This window comes from Ailuropoda melanoleuca, chromosome 2, assembly GCF_002007445.2.
Source record: "Ailuropoda melanoleuca isolate Jingjing chromosome 2, ASM200744v2, whole genome shotgun sequence".
Lineage (NCBI taxonomy): Eukaryota > Metazoa > Chordata > Mammalia > Carnivora > Ursidae > Ailuropoda > Ailuropoda melanoleuca.
Genome location: NC_048219.1, coordinates 142,658,776 through 142,680,935, shown reverse-complemented (window position 1 = coordinate 142,680,935; position 22,160 = coordinate 142,658,776). Strand labels below are relative to the sequence as shown.

Genomic DNA, 22,160 nt, shown 5'->3' with positions numbered 1-22,160 from the left:
TCAAATTTTAACAATATTATAATCTTGTCTTCAAAATATTTGAGCATAATAAACCCATGTGTGGGTTTGAGCTAGGGCATTAAAACAAATGAACCAGACATGAGGCTATAGCTAATCATGCTATTAGCTACAGAAGCCTGGATGGAAAGTGACACTACACTGAGCAGCTTACTTTTACCAACTTTACCCTCCAAGAACAACCATTTCCAAATATAGTGCCCGGGCCTCTTTCTAACTTGGTTCCTAAGTAAGTTTTGGAATTCGGGGGACATTTAAATATTTGTAGAATTAACTACTGGGACGTTATTTATCATATTTAGTCTATATCACAACCAAAGATGAAACTCCCATGACTGTGTTTCAACCATTGTCAGCCACAAAAAATGATCTGGTTCCTCTGCTGCCACACAGAGACTTGAGTTCTGATCCTTCTCTTTGTCAGTTATTTTGGTTGATAGTTGAAAGAAGTACAATAAGAGCAGGTATTTCCATTCTAAGTGATTCTCTAAATACAGAAACTTTACAAACTTGCTTAGCTGGCATTCCAAGAGTTAGTAGGTCAACAAGTATTTATCAAGGGTCTGTGTGCCAAGCACTGTTCCAGGCACTGGAAGTCAACTATGTATAGTTCCATAGTATCAAATACTAAGGAAATCAACACAGATAGAGCACCTGCCATCCAAAGAGGGAAAGGAACTAGAACTCCTGACATACATACTCTACTGGAAGAATGCTTCTGTGGTCTGTGCTTGTTTGCTGAGGACGTGTTAGACTTCTTTTGAGCTAGCTATCTACTCAAAAGTTCTACCTGTGTATTAACTAGAGTCAGCCAAAGAACTTCGTTTTTTTTAAAAGATTTTATTTATTTATTTGACAGAGAGACAGCCAGTGAGAGAGGGAACACAAGCAGGGGGAGCGAGAGAGGAAGAAGCAGGCTCCCAGCAGAGCAGGGAGCCTGAAACGGGGCTCGATCCCAGGACCCTGGGATCATGCCCTGAGCTGAAGGCACTCTCACAATGACTGAGCCACCCAGGTGCCCCCAGCCAAAGAACCTCTTACTCCAAAGTCAAAGTTAAATCTGAAGTTCTCTTCACTTCCTCTTTATATAACTTTACAAGATTGGCTAGTTTTATAGTTTTTCATCTTAGAGATTACTTAAGTGACACAATGCTTACACATTTATGAGTCTTTCTTTAATAATAGCCTATAAAATAAATTTTGTCTGTGAGCACATTTTTAAGTGAGCCAACTAGCAGTAAATCCAGGAGTATTTTTTTGATTTTCATTTTCATGTTTCTGACCTTTAAGCCCTTTCCAAAAAAAAAAAAAAAATGCGGTCAAAACAAAACCACAAATAGGGGCACCTGGGTGGCACAGCGGTTAAGCGTCTGCCTTTGGCTCAGGGCGTGATCCCGGCGTTATGGGATCAAGCCCCACATCAGACTCCTCTGCTATGAGCCTGCTTCTTCCTCTCCCACTCCCCCTGCTTGTGTTCCCTCTCTCACTGGCTGTCTCTATCTCTGTCGAATAAATAAAATCTTTAAAAACAAAACAAAACCACAAATATCAAGAAGCTATGTCCTAAAACAAATTGGATGGGCCCCCAAAGCCAACATGCTTCTACTGTGTGATTTTTGTACCCTATCTGACCTAAGTCGTTTAACTTTCAGTTTCATAATCTAACAATTCTGGTTTCATTGTTTTTCTGCTTAGCTTCTTAAATGCTTGTCCAGATAAAAGCCTCTGCCTTTTCAACCACATTTGAGCCTTACCCAAGGTCAATAAGATCAATAACAAGGTGAGATTCCACTTTTCCTCACTGCCTTTGTAAAAATATACATATATATATTTTTTGCATTTACCAGTTTATTATAAAAGGATATGATAAAGGATACAGATGAACATCCAGATGGAAGAGATGCATAGGACAAGGTATGAGTGAAGGGGTGCAGAGCTACCATGCCTTCTCCAGGAATGCTGCTCTTGTAGCACCTCTATGTGTTCACGAACCTGGAAGCTCTGTAAGAATATTTTAATAGCAGATTGAAAGGGAGTTAGTAATTATGTATTTTCAAAAACACAAACACACAGCAATATATATGTATATGTATATTTTTATGTGTATATTAAAAGGTAATTTTTAGGGCTTTATCTTCACAGATCAGAAATTAAATTATTTAATTATAGAATTAAAAGTAACCAACTCCCCCCCCCACACACACAATTTGGGAGAATATTTAAATAAGGCTATAATCCTGGGCCAAGTGAAAAGTTGGAAAAAAAAAGAAATCCAGCTACTCTAAAAAAGCTATACCACAGTTGCTTATATCAAATAGTTCCCACTGAATAAAAGTATGTTTTAACATCCTGATAACTAGTAGGAAATTATGTTTTAACCAATCATTCAAAAACCATTTATGGAACAACTAAGGATACAAAGATTAACCTTGTAAAGAATTAGCCTTAGCTTTGTATAAATTCATATATTGCATGGTATTGATGCTCTTAAATTGTTCTATTTTATGGGTGGATTTTGTATACCTGCCTAGTTTAATATACAGTAGTGACTTTTAAATTTGTTTTAGAAAAATACTTGCTATTAGGCATTATTCTTCATTTCCACTTAACCAAATATACACTTCATGACTTATTTCATGCTTTTTCTTGATAAAATTAATGCACTTTTTTGAGGTAGAAATTTGGGGAACTATTCTACAAAGAAAAAATATCATGTGTATTTTTACCACTCAGGGATATTTACTGTTGGCAATTTCTTCTAGAATTTTTTTCTATACATTTGATTTCAAGTAACAGAAAACCCAATTGAAACTTGTTTAAGCATTAAAGAAAACTGATTGGCTCACGTGAGTGAGACGTGCACAGGTTTCAGGCCAGCCATGGCTTCAGATGATGCTTGATTCTATAACTCAATATGTCATCAAGGACCTCTTTACTTCCTTCTCTCTGCTGTGATTTCTATGGTGTCTGCATCATTCTAAGACGGCTCCTCTCTTGGTCCCAAGATGGCTGCCAGCATCTTCCCGTGTCCAGCAAGAGAACCTCAGCATTCTCAGCAAAAGTCCTAAGAGTCATTCCTCAAACTACCTTAGAGCCAATGCCGACCCTGACTCAATTATTGAGTCCAAAGGGATGGAATGTACTGATTGGATAGCCAAGGTTAATTACATCACCTCTGAAGGCAGAGTGAGGTCAACTTCTCTGGAATCATATGTATCCCTAAAGAGAAACTCGTGCTGTTGGAAATGTGATGGGGAATTTTAAAGAAACTAAATATTTTTAAAGAAATCATTCAGATATATGTCTTCCTCTTTGCTGATCTTTGATTAGACTCTCTGGATAGCCCAGAGTGCTACTTTTTCAAGGAAAATCATTCTCAGAATTTCAATAGGGAATACTTGATAGGTATTAAAAATTATATATAAGATCTAGATGTATGGATAAAAATGTTAATTATACATTATTAAATTTAAAAGGTTAGGGACACCTGGGTGGCTTAGTCGGTTAAGCATCTGTCTTTGGCTCAGGTCATGATCCCAGGGTCCTAGGTTTGAGCGTCAAATCAGGCTCCCTGCACAGCAGGGAGTCTGCTTCTCTCTCTCCCTCTTCCCTGTTCATGCTCTCTCTCTCTCATTCTCTTGATCTCTCTCAATCGGATGAATAAAATCTTTAAAAAAGAGAGAAAGACTGAACTAGATAACTTCTCAAGGTTTTAGACCAAAAATCAAATTCATTATTTTCTTCTTGTAACTGCTTCTCTATTTGAAATATTTCTTCCTTTCATCTTCAGCTAATAGAATGACAGAAAATAACAGGACTTTAGAACTAGGAAGGCTGTTAGAGGCCATCTAGCTCAATTCCTTTTCCTTGCTGTAATGCAGTAAGAACTTCAGTTCATTATCTCCTTCCAATTCTTTGGCCCTATCAGTAATCCAGTCCCATCAGCTCTTCTTTTGTAATGTCTCTCAGGCTGTTTCCACTTTTTTCATATCATCACTCCAAAGTACGTATGTCTTCATTTCCTCATGTCTAGGTTCTTCCCAAAGTCATCTGCTTTTCTTGCCTCCAGTCTCTTTTTCAACTAATCCTGGGAAAGCTTCCAGATTACATATACAAAAACAATGTAATCTTTATGACACATTCCCGTCAAAACATATTTAATGGTTTTACTGTGGTCTGGGGATAAGGCAAGGCCCAAATTCTAAGACCAACCTAAAGAACCTCCTAGAGGCTGACCTTAACTTACCTTTCCAGTTATATCTTCATGTATTCTCCTAAAAGTCAAAACTCAGTATTTATTTAATTGAACGAATCGTCATACTTTCTAAACAGAAATCCTTTTAGCCTCGAGATAATATACTCAGAAGATTTAAAAAAAGTAGCCAAGTTGAAGGGGAAGAAAAGAAGGTAGGTGTGAAGATGGAGAACAAGGGTGAAGTGAAAACAGGAATAGAACTCATGACTTTTCTATAGTTTGTTTCTGCTCATTTTTCTCCTGCTTAGTTTTCAGAACCTTTAACCTCAGCTTACTGTGATTTTTCACGACATACATTTTTGTATCTTTGCACAAAAACTACTAAGATGATAGGAAGATATCTGAATTTGCCAGACCCCCCCAAAAAAAAATTGGATGGAAGGCAAAACAGAGGCTTTACAAAGGACAGATGCCTGTGAAAATATTCAGTGGAGTTATATCATAAATATCTTAAATTTGAAATAATTTTGATTCCTAAAGATTAATACAGAGTTTCTTTGGGTTTCAAAATGGAGCTCTGTATTTGGGACCCCTTCATTTCAAGCTCAGGAAGTTTGCCACCAATATAACAAATTTCTTTTCAGTACACTAAGGGGATAAACACGTAGTTTCCCCCACAACAGAAACACAAGTAGTCAGGGACTAAGCGCTTATTCTATCCAACTCAAGCACAGCGCCAAAGCTTTATAGACATTTTAGTCTCTGATTTAGGAATGCCAAGGTCACACTGCCTTGGGAACGGGGGAAGGCAGGATTCTGGCCCACATCTGATTTTTAAACTCTGTGCTATAAAACGACTAGTCAAACCTACATATGAATTAGCGGATCACAAGAAGTTGGGCGTTAGGCAGAAAAAGGAGAGGCTTCCGCATCTGAATTTACGGCGAGGAAAACAAGACTGGAAATATCCCCACGGCAGCCGCCATTTTGCGAGAGCTGGGCAGCCGGAAGTCTCGCCGCCAGAGTCTCACTGCTGAGCGGCTCGAAGCCGGCGGCACGGGGGCGAAGGCGGGGACCATGTGTCCCCCCACATCTCGACGGCCGAGGGCGGAGCCTGAGGACGGGACAGGGGACCGCGCAGATCGGAGCCTCGCGGCAGGGGCGGAGCCTGAGGCGGGGCCGGGGACGTGCGCTCGGAGGCTCCCGGCGGGAGGCGGGGCCTGAAGGCAGGACAGAGGACCGTGAAGCTCGGAGGTTCCCAGGGCTGTTCAGCTTGAAGATTCGAGGCCGGGGGCGGGGCCTAAAGGCGGGGCGGAGTGGGGCGGGGCCGCGCGCCCGGCGCGGGGAGGAGCTGACCTGACCACCGCACTCCAGCACCTCACTTTCTCGGAACGTGACAGAGCTGCTGTAGTCGGTTGCCAGCAGCCCGCAGCTCTCGGTGAAGAGGGCTGGGGTGGGAGATGACGGTGATTTCCTCCCTGCTTGGCCCATCACGAGCATCGACTCCCTTCTCGCGGCCCCGGGGCTGCAGACGTAGCAGGTGAGATGGGGCCCCAGGGCGCGGACCTGCCCCGCCCTGGCTCGGCCTTGCGTACCCTTGGTGCCCCCATCCCGGCCCCTCGGGTCTGGGCAGGTGGGCAGTGCCCCGCCCTTGGCACTCCGGGGTTCAGTCCGTTGCCTGCGCCTGACCCGCTTTTAGGACCTCTGGAGCCGCCCAGGAAGACTTAACGTAGGCGAAGGGACCACTCGTTCCCTCCGGTGGCAGAACTGCTATACCCCAGTTTGAGGAGCGCCTCATTGCTCGTACGTCCACGCCGTCATTCTCGGACTCTTCCTTTTATCCCGAGGGGGTGGCCTCAGTATCTGCCCTCCTTGGAGCTTCTGCCCGGGTACCTGGAGCGCTGCACCAAATTTTCTTCCTTACCCCTTTTTGGAGCATGTCAAATACCATGACGTTGTGATTCCCATACCCTGGGGAAGCTGAGAGACCAACTTTTTATCCCAGGCACAGACCCCAGTCTGCCTTTCACTTCCACTGCTGTCTGCCCAGGCATTGGATGGCAGCTGGTCTCTGGGCAGCCTGTTTGGTTAAGGACTCTCCACATCCTTATCTTAGAGGGCCAAAGTCTGTCCCTGCTGACAAGGGAAGAGGCAGCGCTCAGCGCTCCCCACCCTAGGTCTCTAGGGAGGACATTTGGTCCTCTGCAAGTAGGTGGGAGTGGGTGGATGGTGTGACTGTTGATGTTGAAGAGTGCTTTAATAGTATCATTCTATGTTGTGCTTTTCCCACAGGATAATGGATATTGGGTGTTTCAGAGCTTTCTCTGAAATAAATCAGAACCCTCTTCCCCATTTTCACTTAACAATGGGAGTTGTTTACAGTTTCAGTGGTTCCTTCATGTTATCTCAACCAACTATCAGTGGCTAGAAGGGGGTTGTGTATAGCATTTCTCCACTCCTCACGGCAGTTGAGTGGCCCGTGAGCAGTATTTTACTGTGACAGGTCAACTTGTTCGTTCGTTTAGCAACCCTTGTTTTTAATGAGATGAAAAGACTGGATGCAATTTTTTAAAAACTTCCGTTGCTGTGGTTCCTGTTCATTTTCAAAGAATGTTTTAAAAAGCATATACCCTTCCCACTGGGGGGGAAAAAAGGATGAGAAACCTTTGAAAGTGCTTTTTTGGTTGTTTTGACCTTCCCTCTATTAGCAGGTATTGCTTTTATAATGTTGAGGAACATTAAAAAATATTCCTGGGAAGGGGCAGATTACTTTTCAAAGTTTTTCTCTTAATTTTTAACTAAGTTAAAGTTAATTCTGGGGGCGCCTGGGTGACACAGCGGTTAAGCGTCTGCCTTTGGCTCAGGGCGTGATCCCGGCGTTATGGGATCGAGCCCCACGTCAGGCTCCTCTGCTATGAGCCTGCTTCTTCCTCTCCCACTGCCCCTGCTTGTGTTTCCTCTCTCGCTGGCTGTCTCTATTTCTGTCAAATAAATAAATAAAATCTTTAAAAAAAAAAAAAGTTAATTCTGGGCAGTGCTACAACTGTTTGACCATCACCTTGATGAAAATGAAGATCTCTCCCTTCCCTGCTAAAAATGATTTAAGATCAAATTGAGTTAAATTGAACTCCTCTTAGTTGTTTGGTATGACACAAAGCTGGTAACCTATGACCCATCCCATTTCTCTATTTTAGTTGGAGAATCTTTGATACCAAGTTTGAAGAACGGGCATAAGACAATGAATCATATTTAATATGTTACCATTCTCACTATGACCACTCTCCTAATAGCAGTTGCTACCAATTCTTGAAGACCTACTCTGTGAAAAGCTGTGTATGAAGTCTCCAATCCTCACAAAAACCTCCTTTAAGGAGGTTTTTACTCTTATTTTATAGTTGAAGAAGCTGAGGTTCACAGAGGATATTTAACTTGCCCAAAGAGTTGATACGTTATAAGTCCCCAAATTGGGTTCAGGTCTATTTGACTCTTTTCAGTGAACAGCCACTATTTTAGTTAAAACTGTTGGTTAAAAAATTATTGTAATACATTGATACGTGAGTGTGGTACAAATAAGGGGTTGTGAGCAGTACGAGTTACTCATATTCCAAGCAGATATAGGGAACTTTGAAGACATAACATAAGACTGGACAAATTTATCACTTTTTTCTTTAGCATTGCATTTTCAAGTCTGCACCTGTTAGGGGCTCCAAATGTTTAACACCTTTGTTTATCAGCTCCTTACTTCAACTAATGGTACCTGTCCCAACCATTAGCTTTCCCAGGATATAATTTGATGCTTATTTGGTAAACTTCAAGTATGTAATTATTGTAGGTTTTGTGTATATTACCACTCCTATCTAATCCTGGTAGAAAAATACTTGTCCTGATCCAGATTAAGTGCAAGGTTTTTAAATGGTTCAGTTTATACGAGGGTAGCACAGAGAAAATTATCATGTCCACACCCCATGTATCAGTTGCTGCTGGTCTCTGGCCTGCTATCTGAGTCTTTTTTATGTCATGTGGGTGTTTGAAAACTTACCCCTTGGCATTGTAAATTTCAGGAATCATGAGTGTTTTTGCTTTCTATCTTATATAAAGCCACTTTAGATGGTCAACCCAGAATAATCACTTAGAAATTGGCAATTGTCACCATATTAATTTCAAGTTACTAATTAAAGCTGATTAGTTGCAAAGTTGCCCAAATCTCATATTCACTGTGTCCCTGGAAGCAAGAAGGGAATCTGATAAGTATTGTAATGGTAGCATAAAATATTTTCTTGCTTTAAGCATTTTCCGAACATCTGTAGAACATTTTACAACACATTTTGTGTTCTTTAACATTTTATGAACAGCTTTAGGACATTTTTGAACCCATTTTGTGGTCTTGGGCCTGTTGCTATAGTGAAAAACTTAGAATATGTTATCATTCAGGAAAAAAAGATTTCTGTCCATGAACTAGATAGTTCCTAAAAGAGAAATTGATCCACTGAAAGGTGAAAGGTTTAAGAGCAGATTCATATTTTAGTCATTCATTGTTACATAATTAATTATATAATCATGTAATATGTGTGTGTGTGTGTGTATACATATATATATATATGAACTCTATCATATATATATTAGTGCCTTCTGTGTGCCAGGCACTGTGCCAGGTGTTAGGGATACAACAGTGAGCAAAAACATGCAGAGTCCCTACTTCTGTGGCACTTAAAGTCTAGTGAAAGAGATAGACATAAATCAAATAGTCACTGTAATGCATAGTATAATTATAAACTGAGAAAAGTAGCCTACAGGTAAGGAACATGATTCTACTTGAGAAAGACCTAGCTATGGGGTTAGTGAAGCCTTACATGGTAAAGCAACTCCTGAACTATATGATTTAGAGGGTGAACAGGTGTTATTATACAGACAGTGGCAAGTAGAGAAGAGAACATTTTACACTGAACTGCATGTACAAAGTCCCTATGGGGCATTCAAGAAGGCAAATACATGAGACCACTCTAAATGGAGCTAAGGGTAGCCCGGTGGGATGCCATTATTTTTTCTTTCATTCTCTTTTATGGGCTACCAAAAGTTGTGTTTAACTTTTGTTAAGTGATTACTTTGTGCCGGATGTGATTCTAAGGACTTGAATAATCTCAAGTCCCAATGGAGTAGGTACTATTATTGCCAATTCAAAGATGAGGAAAGTTACTGGGTAAAGTTGCTATGTGATACTCTACTATATTCTTCTTCTTGTCCTCTATTCAGGTATGACCACAGGCTAGACAGGACTCTCCTGTCTAGTATGTAGCCTTGAGCAATGAAATTTTCACAGAATTTGGATTCAGGTGGACATTCAGGAGAGGCTCTTGTGGGCCCCATGCTCTTACCCGCTAGGTGGAGCTCAAGTGTGGATCATGGGAGAGAGCCATGGGGTATCACTGTAACTGCCATATTTGTGGATCTTATTTTATTTATATCTGATACTGAAAATGGGACAGCAACATAAATATTTTGAGCTGACCCACCTTTCAGAGTAAAGAGGTTATTGTTAGCAAATACTCTCACTCTTTTTTTTTTCTTTGTATTTTTCTCTGGTGGTTGTTGAAGAAAGTATATATATTTATTTGGCCATTTGATACGGTTTGCCAGTATACGCTTTCAACTAGGATTCTTCTCAATATTGATTGTCACACTGAATCTTTCTTCTTTCTTTCCAGAGATCTGGTTGGAGTTGGAGGGTGAAAGAAAATGGATTCTTTTTCTGATTTACCTGCAGAGAACTTAACCATTGCAGTCAATATGACCAAGACTTTGCCCCCAACAGTAATGCATAGATTTAATTCCACTAATGACCCACCTTCAATGTCAATAACAAGGCTTTTTCCAGCCTTACTAGAATGTTTTGGCATAGTCCTTTGTGGCTACATAGCAGGAAGAGCCAATGTCATAACATCAACACAGGCCAAAGGACTAGGAAATTTTGTCTCCAGATTTGCACTTCCAGCTTTATTATTCAAAAATATGGTTGTACTTAATTTTTCCAATGTGGATTGGTCTTTCCTATATAGTATCTTAATTGCCAAAGCTTCTGTATTTTTCATTGTGTGTGTATTAACCTTATTGGTTGCCAGTCCTGACAGTCGATTTAGCAAAGCTGGACTGTTCCCTATTTTTGCTACACAGAGTAATGACTTTGCATTGGGATATCCTATAGGTAAGTTATTTTTTATTTTTCAAGTTTTTAAAAAATTCAAGTGGTTTAAGAAGTATAAAACTGTAATCCTTTAATTTATCTCAGCATTTTTTAGTGATAGATATTTACTTGTATCCAAAAAAAATCTCTTGGGGCACCTGGCTGGCTCACTTGGTAGAGCATGTGGCTCTTGACCTTGGGGCCCATGAATTCGAGCCCCATGTTGGGGGTAGAGTTTACTTAAAAATAAAAAATCACACAGCCTCATTACAAATCTCTGTACTCTCTACTATCCCACAATGCCTACCCCCAAAAGGGAATAAATCTTTAAAAAAAAATTAAAATTACAAAAAATCTCTCATATTTTTTCTAAAATATTTCTTACTTTAGGATGAATTCTATTTTTTCTTCAACTTCAGAGTTTGAAGCTCTTTCAAATGTTGACCTAAAATAAATAGTCATACCTAAATAAACTTTATAAATCATCTTTCTAATATATTCTAATATATTCTTTTTCTTCTCAGCAATTACACAAAAGAAGTTCAGGTTCCAGAAGGGATGAGATTCTGATTTAAATTATATAAGAAAGATAGACATATGTCTGTATAAAAATAGTTATTAAATGTTAGCAGTGGAAATTTATGAGTGACTTTTTCTCCCTCCCTCCTTTTTCTTACCATCTAGAATATATATTGTTTTACATTAAATCTTGTTGTTGAGCTTGTTATTCAAAATGTCACTGTGCTTCAGTTGAAGTTAATTTCTTAAATAAGAACGAAAATGGTGGGGCTTTTAACATTTCCTTCCTAACCTTTCCAACTCTTTAGGCAACCTAATTTTATGTTTCTATGTGTGTTTTCCTAATAAAACATACCAATTTGGGATGTTGAGATATCTTGAACATATTCTTTTTTCCAGAATACATACATAACTACTTAGTAGTTACTTTTTATATTTTTATTTTTAAATTAAAGTTTATGTTGTGCTCTGACCATGTATCATGATGTGAGGACCTGAATATTATGGATGTAGTCATACATTCGTTCACTCCTTCATAGCTTGTTACTTACCAACAATTGTGCTAGCTGCTGGGAATACACCTGTCAAGAAAGTTCTCATACATATTGAACTTACATTTTAATGTGAAAATGAAATAAAAATTAAAATAGTATCAGGTAATGACAAGGACCATAAAAATAAAGTAGTATAGAGGGCTAGGAATGAGGAGGTACTATTTGACATATTTATTGAAGAGGACACCTGAAAACTACCATTAACTTTCAGATTCCTTAATCAGTAGTTTTAAAACTCTCCCCCACCCAAACTGTTAATTATTTTACCTCTGACACCAAAAGGATTCTACCAGGTATACTTTTCCTTTTTCTCCTCCTTTGACCCTCCTCCATCTCATTTACCAGAATTGGAGCAAAATCTTAGAAATTAAATAACTCTGAGTAAAGCAGATTTATGAGAGAGGAAAAACTGGGCTCTTAGACGACTGAGCTATAAATAGTAACTATAAAGGTGTTCCTTTAAGGTTATTGAATTTTAAAATTAAAGATGAACCAAGCATTTAAATAAAAACTTTGGAAATAAAAGTCCATCTCCTCAGGAGCATTAATAATGTGAATTTGTCAAGGTATTTATGGCATAAAGACCTTATAAGTGGCTCAGTATCATAGTATTAAGTATTTAACAAATATTACATTATCTTAATTTAGGCATAAACTGTATATAGTTTCATGTTCTCTTAGACTAGTAAGTCCACAACTAAATAAGACTAACATTTGTAACTTTATACTATATATTTTCTTATATACTTAGGTAGGGCAGATATATTTTAATCCTCATTTTCAAATAAGGAGACTGGCTTACAGCGATTTAATGGTCTATCCCAGGTCACACAGCTAATGTGACTGAGATCCAAAGCTAGGTCTTTTGGTTCTAAATCCTAGGCATTCTCTTATGCCACACGGTTATGTAACATGCCCATTTAATCTTTAGAAGACCTAACTAGCCTGTAACCCATTAATATCAGAGAGAATCAAAGATTTTTTTATCTTTATATTATTCTAAAGGTATTCCATAAAACGAGCAGCGGTGGAAAATGACCTATCAGATGAGCTTAGGTATTTTCATGGTAAGGCAGAATCTCCCAATCAAAAATGTCGTCACCTATTTTCATCACTGTTTTTCTTATGTCCCACCTTGGATCACTGAATCTGGTAATAATCATATTCCCAGCAGTGTGCTAATCCAATTTCCCTGATGGTTATCCTTGTAAATTTTGAGTTGTCATATTTTTTTGTTTTTAAATTACAAATAATATAAGAGCTCTTGTAGCATTAGGTTGTAGACAATAACCTTACCAGAAACCAGCAGTATACGCAGAAGTACTTCCTCACTGATCTGCAGATTGGAAGGTGTGGTACAGAGCTGTAGGGCTGTGTATCTGCTCCAATGAGCTTATTTATTATTGCTGCCCATGCCCATCTGCCTTCTGGGCTTTCTCAGGATGAACAGAGAAGACTGTGTCTCTAGAGAGAAGACCCTTTCTTTCTGTTTATTATGTGATGTCTCCCAGGAATTCCCACTCTCTTGTTAACAGATAAACATCATAGCTTATGAGAAATGTCCTTTTTAAGACTGCTTTTGTTCCACCATATCAGTCCAATTTACAGGTGACTCAGGAGAAGGCAGATAAGTTAATGAATAAAGAAAAAGGACATTCATGTTTCCTTTTTCTCCATATTATGACAATTATAACGGCCTATGAAATTATATTCAAATGATTTATCTATATTCAAATGGCAGAATACTGCAGTGCATTTAACAGACTAATAGAGAAGCTCGCTATTTTTTAGAACAATTCTTTTCAAAGGTACTTTAAGAAATATGAGTTCGAGAAGAAACCAAGAATCTACCAAGGTGAAATGTTGATTTCAGCAAATCAGGATGGTTCCTTACCTCTGTCATTAAAAGGTACTAATAAGGCATAGTTAAGTCCTATAATTTATTCTTCAAACAATGCTGATAGCATAAGTACCCCGACTAATCATAATTATGCTCTAGTGCTTGAGCTGTAAACAGAAAGGAAATGAAGGATTTAACTAGATGCCATTAGATAATAGAATGATCTTGTCTGGGTCTTTGTGTTGTTTACTAGGGACTGAAGCCCGGCAGGAATCAAAATAGGAGCTGCAGTGGGTGGCTAATTTTGTCTTTTAGTTCTTCGTAGTAGGATTCTCTCCTCCCCCCAAGAGCTTTATTTGTAAGTGTTAATTAATTAGAATTTAATAGTTGATATAATCATTATAAATCTAATTTGTTAGCATAGGTCACTGCTTTCATATATGTCTTTCATATTTGAAAAACCATCTTTTGATTGGTAATAAAGGCACTGCCAATTCATAGATAAATATGTAACTATAATTATCCAAATGAATGGGAGAAATGGACTGAAATGTCCATGTTGAACCCCGTTCTTCTCATGATTTGACATTTATTTATTCCCAATTTTCGCTCTCCCACTAGATTGCACCTTTTCTACCTTCATATACCTGTTCCACTGACTCAAAATGCCCTACTAGTAACCTGCTTTATAAATATTCAGAGTGTGAAAAAAGAAAAAAAAAAGGGTATAAAAAGAAACAGGTCTAAGAGAGAACAATTAGATATAAATTGCTGTGTGTTACAAAATACATTTTTACTTTGAAAACTTTGACATTCATTGATGTGCTAATTGCATTCAGCAAGTATTTTCAGATTTGCTCAGCCCTGCGCTGGGGCTTGGGGGCTCTGAAGTGATGCCTTCAAGGAACTTAGAATGGGATGAAGGGGCACTAATAGGAAACAAGGTGCCAGAGCCATCCAGAAGAGAGGAGGTCCATGACATCGATTGAAAACTAGGTGGAAGCGTTGGTACCTGAGACAGGCCTTAAAATGTAGGCAAGATTTAGGTAAGAAAAGAGAGACTTCAAGAAGTTGGGGAATGATGATCAGCATGTAGAACTTGTGATTGTGAACCTGGTGTTCATCCGGTCTAACTGCGATATTAAACTGGCTGCTGGAGGCTTTGCACTAAGGAATAGTGAGAGATGAACTGAGTAAGTAAGGGACCCGTTGCGGAGACTGGACTGTGAATTTCAAAAGATCAGCTTTATACCTGTTCTTGTGGGAGGTAAGAACTGTGGGAAAATCGTAAGTTTTGAAAGTTAAGATTTAGATGATATTGTCAGCAGTGAATAAAATGGATCAAGGGAGTGGTCAAGAAAAACCGAAAGAATATAAGTTGGTAAACACATTAATCCAATTTTGAGATTTTTGACTAGTGGTTCAAGAGGAGAAAATACAAAAGATCCTCAGAAAGAAGAAAGGACTTGATGGTTGGTTAGCCATAGACAATAAAAGACTGCTGCTCAAATTTGCATTGAGCTTTTAAAACAATCTAAAGTCCATTATCAGATGGTGATTAAGTGCTAGAGTGCCGGGAAAGTCAATTTCTGGAAAAAGGCATTAACCTAAGGGACTTTGTGTGCTGAAAGTCATCAAAGGAAACACCTTACGCATTTTATTTTGGCCACTTGGGAAAATTCCTGAACTCAGATTGAAAACACAAGGCTTCTCCAAAATATACAGTCTATTCTAAAAATTGAGTGGTGGGCAGATATGGAAGCCTTTCTCTTTGAGATGGAATATATGATCAGAAGGAGTGGAGCGGTCTAGAAATAGTTATTGGAAGCGATGCTTTTTTTTTTTTTTTACTTTAAAGATGAAAACTTACGAAACATGAAAGAAAACCACTAAGAGATATAGAGCTCGTATATCTAATTTGGAAGTCAGTGGAAAGAATTTGTGTAATTTTATGTGATCAAATATGTTTTGTTTAGCCTCTGCTTCATTTCAGGGATATTATAGACCCCCGTATGTGCTTAGCTGGAGAAAAGAGGAAATGGAATCCTACACAAAAGTAGGTTTTAGCTAATGAGAACCAGGTAGACTTCTAAAGGTTATATAATCTAGTTACATAACTTTAACAGGACATGTGCATGACATTAACGGAATTTATGTACCCTGAGTAAGTAAACAAATATATTTTCCTACCTGTGTAACTTTATCTTAATGTAAATTGAGAAATCTAATCTTTTACATTTTTTTCACACGATTGCCTCTGTCTTTGCAAGTGATTGTGGCTGTTCTTTTTTTTTTTTTCTTTTAATCTTTCTTTCTCAGTCTCCAATCATCTATGAATCGTCCTTTATATGTATTAGGTTGAATTTTGGAACTCATTGCCAAACATGTGCCTGGAGACCAGATTGCTTACTCCAAGGCTCTAAGTTGCTCTGACCAGCCCAAGACCAGGCCACCAACTGTCATGTTTACTAACAAACAGCTAGAAGTCTAACCCAACCCACCTACCCCCCTTCTAAGGAGACTCATTTTATGCCCTGGTTAGGTTCTAAAGTCATCACGTAGGGTCAAATCCTCAAAAAATCCCTTAAATCACCCACAGAATATAGCACATATACTTTGTGTATATTGTACCTTTTCTCATGAGTCTAACACAGCCAGATTTTTTTCTCTAGCATTGTTTTTCTTCAGTGAACAAGTGAAACATTTGTTTACGTTTAGGAACATGCCTTACGGGGGCAAATGAATCTTTTGTTTTCCTAAGAGAGTGTAGTTGAATCTGTGTTAGTTAAAGGTGCACTGGCATGACTCTACTGTATTCCCCTTCCAAATATTTCTTAGATCCACCTTTTCATTCCTAATTCTTCGGCATCTTCACTGGGTCTTCTTAAAGGCATTCATTCCTTTTCATTCCTCTCAAATGGAGGCTGTTTATTTTCTCTTCACCCTCATCCTGCATGGAGGCGGAGCTGGCATCCTCACAGCCACCTTGTACCTCTGCTAGGCCATTATTTGCTCTTTTGCAGGAACTGCTTCTTTGGGGTTCATACTGCCTACCTAGACTGTTTATCCTCATTGCTGTCATCTGCTGACCCCATTCTGATCATTCCTCCTCATTTAGTGAGAAGTTTAATATCTGGCTCATTGTCAGTTTCTTGACTCCCAAGTTTTGCCATTTTTTTAAAAGATTTTATTTATTTATTTGACAGAGAGAGACAGTACAAGCAGGGGGAGTGGCAGGCAGAGGGAGAGGGAGAAGCAAGCTCTCCCTGGGCAGGGAGCCTGACTTGGGGCTCAATCCCAGGACCCTGAGGTTATGACCTGAGCCGAAGGCAGATGCTTAACCTACTGAGCCACCCAGGGGCCCCTGCCATTATCTTGTTTGACTTTAGCATCCATGTGAACCTATCCATTAAATTCTCTCCCTTCTCAGTTCCTGACTTCTCCATCTCCAGTGATGTTTCCTCACTCCCTTACAGCCACCAACTCCCACAACACATCCTGGAGCTAGGCATCTGGGAAATATTAAGTGTAATCGCTCAACTATCTGACTTAGTCTGAACTCCTGACCTTCCACTACTCGTCATTTTTGGGCTTCAGAGGGACCTCCAGTCTGTGACTCCTCTGCATTTTATCTGAGAACCACTTACCATCATCATTTTTTTTCCATGATAGCTTGGACTATCCCTTCAGTGCTCATTGTTTCATTCATCGTCTCCTACTCTCTCCTCCACCCTCTGCAGTCTGGCTTCGGTTCCCCACTCCAGTGAAATCTCTCTCAAGGGAATCAAACCACCTTGTTGCTATTACCACTTAAGTGTTTAGTTCCTTACTACATTTGTATTTGGAATTTTTCTTTAAAGAATTCTACAGTTCTGCCCTTTTTTTGAGACTAGTCTTAGCCTCTACATAGTAAAAATCAGTAGGTTTCACGAACAATAATTTTTAAAAAGATCTTATTTATTTATTGGAGAGAGACAGAGAGAGGGAGGAGAGTGGAGGGGCAGAGAGAGACGTGGACTCCCTGCTGAGCAGGGATCCTGCCATGGGGCTCTATCCCCTAGGACCCTGAGATCATGACCTGAGCCGAAGTCAGATCCTTAACTGACTAAGCCACCCAGGTACCCCTCACAAACAATAGTTTTTTAAAGTTGATTATCATTTTATAGGCTAAATATCACTTAATGTAGTGTGCTTTTCTTCTTTTTAAGCTTTATTACTAAAATTTACTTTTCCAAAGTAGACTAATGAGGTCATTGTGCACTATTTATATTAATTTATAATATGCTATAATTAAGCATGGAAAACATTATGTACATAATTTACTAATGCATTTTCTGTAGTAATCATTTTTAAAGCAGTTTTAATTCGTGTTTTGCAGTTGAAGCTTTATATCAAACTACATACCCAGAATATCTCCAGTACATTTACTTGGTGGCGCCAATATCTCTTATGATGTTGAACCCCATAGGATTTATCTTCTGTGAAATCCAGAAGTGGAAGGACACTCAAAATGCTTCTCAAAACAAAGTGAAAATTGTAGGACTTGGACTTCTGCGTGTATTACAGAACCCAATAGTATTTATGGTTTTCATTGGCATTGCCTTCAATTTTATTCTTGACCGAAAGGTGCCCATATATATGGAAAATTTTCTTGATGGACTTGCAAATTCTTTCTCTGGAGCAGCTCTATTTTATCTTGGTCTTACAATGGTGGGAAAAATAAAGAAACTGAAGAAGTCAGCATTTGTTGTACTCATTCTTCTCATCACAGCTAAACTGTAAGTATCATTTGTTTAACTGGGGGACTGTACTTTGTGAAAGCCTTATTTAGCCAGTTCATTAGATGTGTCTGCAACTATTTTCTCCTTTAAATAATCTGATAGTAATACTCACTCCTGAGTAGTTGTGATTTAAAGGAAAATGTGATGTTGGTATATTGTGGAAAGTTATTGCCTTATTCAGTGTACGTTATTCTTTCCATTTTACTGCCAGAAGATAAAGACTATTGGTTTCCCTCTAAATTTTGTGTAATTTTACTTAATATCTCCTAACGTCTCAGTTTGATCATATTTTTAAAGGAAATTTTACAGAACTTCTGAGTTTTCCAAATCTTTTAAAACTGTATTGGTCATGATGAAAACAATGATTTTGAATGTAAGCTTTTTTTCATGAATCTGGGGAAAATATTCTATAATTCTGTGGGTGGTTGAACTTTCTAAATAGGGAAGTCCGTACAAATGATTGTTATCAATTATCTGATCCTAGCCTATCAAATAAAGTTTTTATCAGTTCCTTAGTTAACAGTTCTTCAGCTTACTTAGTTCATTAGCCGTGGAGTTATACTTCATGGTGCAGGTGACATAATTTTACTGCAACACTACCCAAGGCATTTGGGGCATACTTAACTACTGAAATTAGCTCTTGTATATGTTAAATTCATGAAAGCAGTGCAAGAGAAAATAGTGTCTATATTTTTGAATTTATGAAAATGAATATAACTTTTGAAAATTATTTATGGTGTGGTGTTATGCTCCTTGGAAACAAAGTATTAATTAGTATTGCTGCAGTAATAAATATGGTTCTAATGTTAATAGTATTGTCAGCTTCAACTTACAAGTAGTATTTAAATATTCTCGTTTTAAAAACCTTTTTTTCTTAAAAAAATCTTTTTTTCTGGGTCTTTGGTCCCTATTAGATGTTTTTATCTATTTTTTAAATTAAAAAATACATATCAGAGCAGTTTTTTATTCCATACTAGAGCATATCTCTAGGTGCTGCTATGACAATGTTATCAACCCTGGCTTCGTTCTTTTTAATGGAAAGCTTCATTAGCTCAGCTTCCCTTATGTGCTCTTTCTATAGAATCCTGAAGGATTGGTCTAATAATTGACTCTCCACCAGGTCTGAATTTCACTACTTTTCTGCTCTGCTTCGGTTGTTTCAATTCCCTCTGCCAAACCCTTTTCTCTTTACGGTGATGAAGAGGTAATTGCAAGTTGCCTATTTTGCTATTGGCTTTCAGAAGCTAATTAAAGCCACACTGTTATCAACACCTGAACCATTTAAACCCCAAATCATAATAAAGACCATGGGTTCTTTCCAAAAAGAAGTTTAGTAATTTTCTTGAAAAAAGTTTGCTCAGATTATAAATCATTTTTTTTCTTTTAACATTTCAAATTTCTACTAGAGCAAACAGGAAGCAGCAGCTACAGTTACAACTTTTAAAAATTTTTTAGAGAAAATTATTTGTAGAACCAAAGCTGAGTTTTTTCCTCCTAATCCCTGATGTCGAAAGTATTTTTTAGAATATTGTTACACTTAAGTGGCTCCAAGTTGAATTCTTGATTCTTTCAAAATGTTCACAGGTAGGCATGCAGAGAATATGTGCATGCAAATAGATATAACTTCTGGACAGAAGAAGAAGAACCTAATGGCAAGTTCACTAGAACAATCGCCCCCTTGGGGACCAGTGTATTTTGAAATTAAGTGAATGACACATTTCTTGTTTTTTCAGCTTGGTGCTGCCACTTCTGTGCAGAGAAATGGTGGAACTCTTGGACAAGGGCGACGGTGTAGTGAACCATACAAGTTTATCAAATTATGCCTTTTTGTATGGTGTCTTTCCTGTAGCACCAGGAGTGGCTATCTTTGCAACACAGTTCAACATGGAAGTAGAGATTGTATGTATATACTACTTTCTAAGTTTGATTGTATGGTTAGTAGAAAAAATGAATTTTTAAAACACAGGGATCAGCCTTCTTTTATGAGAAATTGATATGTGAAAGCTACTTCATTGTAAATAAGGAGGCATCACGTAACATCAGGTAATAGAGTTATTTAATCTGGGGTCTTTTCTCAGCTGTAACTTTTTTCACTAGTCTTTTTTAGTTTTAAATATCTTACTGGTTTTTTTTTAAAGATTTTATTTATTAATTTGACAGAGAGAGAGAGACAGCCAGTGAGAGAGGGAACACAAGCAGGGGGAGTGGGAGAGGAAGAAGCAGGCTCCCAGCGGAGGAACCTTACGTGGGGCTCGATCCCAGAACGCGGGGATCACGCCCTGAGCCGAAAGCAGACACTTAACGACTGAGACACCCAGGCGCCCCATTTTAAATATCTTATTGTTGTACTTCTGCTGAAGTCTAAAGGTTATTTATAGAATGGTTACTTTTGAAATTTGGGGTAAAAAAAATTTGTTTCATTCACTGTTAATTCACCAGATACAAAATACCACATAATCAATTGCAGTAAATAGGTCAAATCAATTAACACCAAATTATTAACAGTGTCTAAGCATATTGCACATGTTATCTATAGCATTAAATGTTTTTGAACTATAACCTGAAGGAAAGAAATTGCTCAACAAAGGCTAGTTATTTAATCTGTAAAATGTTTACTTGGTAATTTTTTATTTCAAANTCAATTAACACCAAATTATTAACAGTGCCTAAGCATATTGCACATGTTATCTATAGCATTAAATGTTTTTGAACTATAACCTGATGGAAAGAAATTGCTCAACAAAGGCTAGTTATTTAATCTGTAAAATGTTTACTTGGTAATTTTTTATTTCAAATTGATTTTATTGCCCTGTATTTTATGAAATAGTGTGGAAGGAAACTGGTCATCAGTTTAATTAGATCATTAATATGGTTTACTTTCTAGAACCTAGAAGATAACCATCAGCTTGGGATGTCTAGTTCTGGTTATGTGCAAATATTAATTGAGCATAGAGTGGAAGAGGAGTCAAAAAAACTTAACTGTGTTTTCTTCTAAGGACTCTCAGAAAGGGGGAATATAGTATTAGAGAACATACTGGAATTTATGTTGTCTTTTTACGGACTCTTGCTTTTATTTTATAATGCCTTAGTGTGCTGTGGCTATTTAAAATTTAAGGTTGTTGTTTAATTGAGACTATGACCCCTTTCTCAATTTAATTTCATTTTTTACAGATAACCTCAGGGATGGTAATAAGCACATTCGTGTCTGCACCAATCATGTACGTTTCTGCCTGGTTACTAACCTTTCCCACTATGGACCCTAAGCCATTGGCATATGCCATCCAGAATGTTAGTTTTGATATAAGTATCATCAGCCTTGTCTCCTTGGTAAGTACATTTCAGTGTAAATATGAATGAAAACCACAGAATGAGTTTGAAAATATTGGTAACAGAAAGTTAGGGATTTAAAAATCTATTTTAGGGGCGCCTGGGTGGCACAGTGGTTAAGCGTCTGCCTTCGGCTCAGGGCGTGATCCTGGAGTTATGGGATCGAGCCCCACATCAGGCTCTTCTGCTATGAGCCTGCTTCTTCCTCTCCCACTCCCCCTGCTTGTGTTCCCTCTCTCGCTGGCTGTCTCTATCTCTGTCGAATAAATAAATAAAATCTTTAAAAAAAAAAATAAAAATAAAAAAATAAAAAAAATAAAAATCTATTTTAAAAATCTCTTTACAATAGAGAAAGCTAATGCCTGCCCGTAAAATGTAATATCACCCTTCTGAGTTGTGTCTTTCCTTTTGAGAGTTAGAGTCGTGTAGCAGACGAGGCATGAGATTTAGTCAGACCTGGATTGGCTCTTGGCCCTATCACAAACTAGCTGTATGTCTCAGCCTTTCTAAGCTCCAGTTTTCTCAGCTAGGAAATAGAGATACTAATTTTATCTATTTCTATGGGTGTTTTAAGGATTTTATATGACAATATATGTGAAATATGAATACTACTAACATTAGCTAATTGTAGAACCATGGGGTTGGAAGGGATTGTCCAAGCACCCATTTAATGCTAATAAAACTTTCTGGATAAATCTAGTTCAAATTAAATACTTAAACATTTAACAACTAGAGTTGTAGCTCAAGT

General features: G+C 38.1%; 1 protein-coding gene across 3 annotated transcripts in view; it reads left to right on the top strand.

Annotated features, from left to right (window-relative positions):
• Positions 1–5,539: 5,539 nt before the first annotated feature.
• Positions 5,540–22,160, top strand: part of GPR155 (G protein-coupled receptor 155) — a 42,970-nt gene continuing 26,349 nt past the window's right edge. For 2 of the 3 annotated variants that reach the window (XM_011226209.3, XM_011226212.3), the window contains exons 1-5: positions 5,541–5,753; positions 9,916–10,412; positions 17,683–18,082; positions 19,819–19,984; positions 21,257–21,412. In XM_011226209.3, coding sequence (XP_011224511.1) covers positions 9,947–10,412; positions 17,683–18,082; positions 19,819–19,984; positions 21,257–21,412 — 1,188 coding nt within the window. In that variant the 5' untranslated portion in view covers positions 5,541–5,753; positions 9,916–9,946. Of the gene's footprint in view, positions 5,754–9,915; positions 10,413–17,682; positions 18,083–19,818; positions 19,985–21,256; positions 21,413–22,160 lie in introns of all 3 variants that reach the window. The other variant, XM_019800698.2, reaches the window with a different exon arrangement.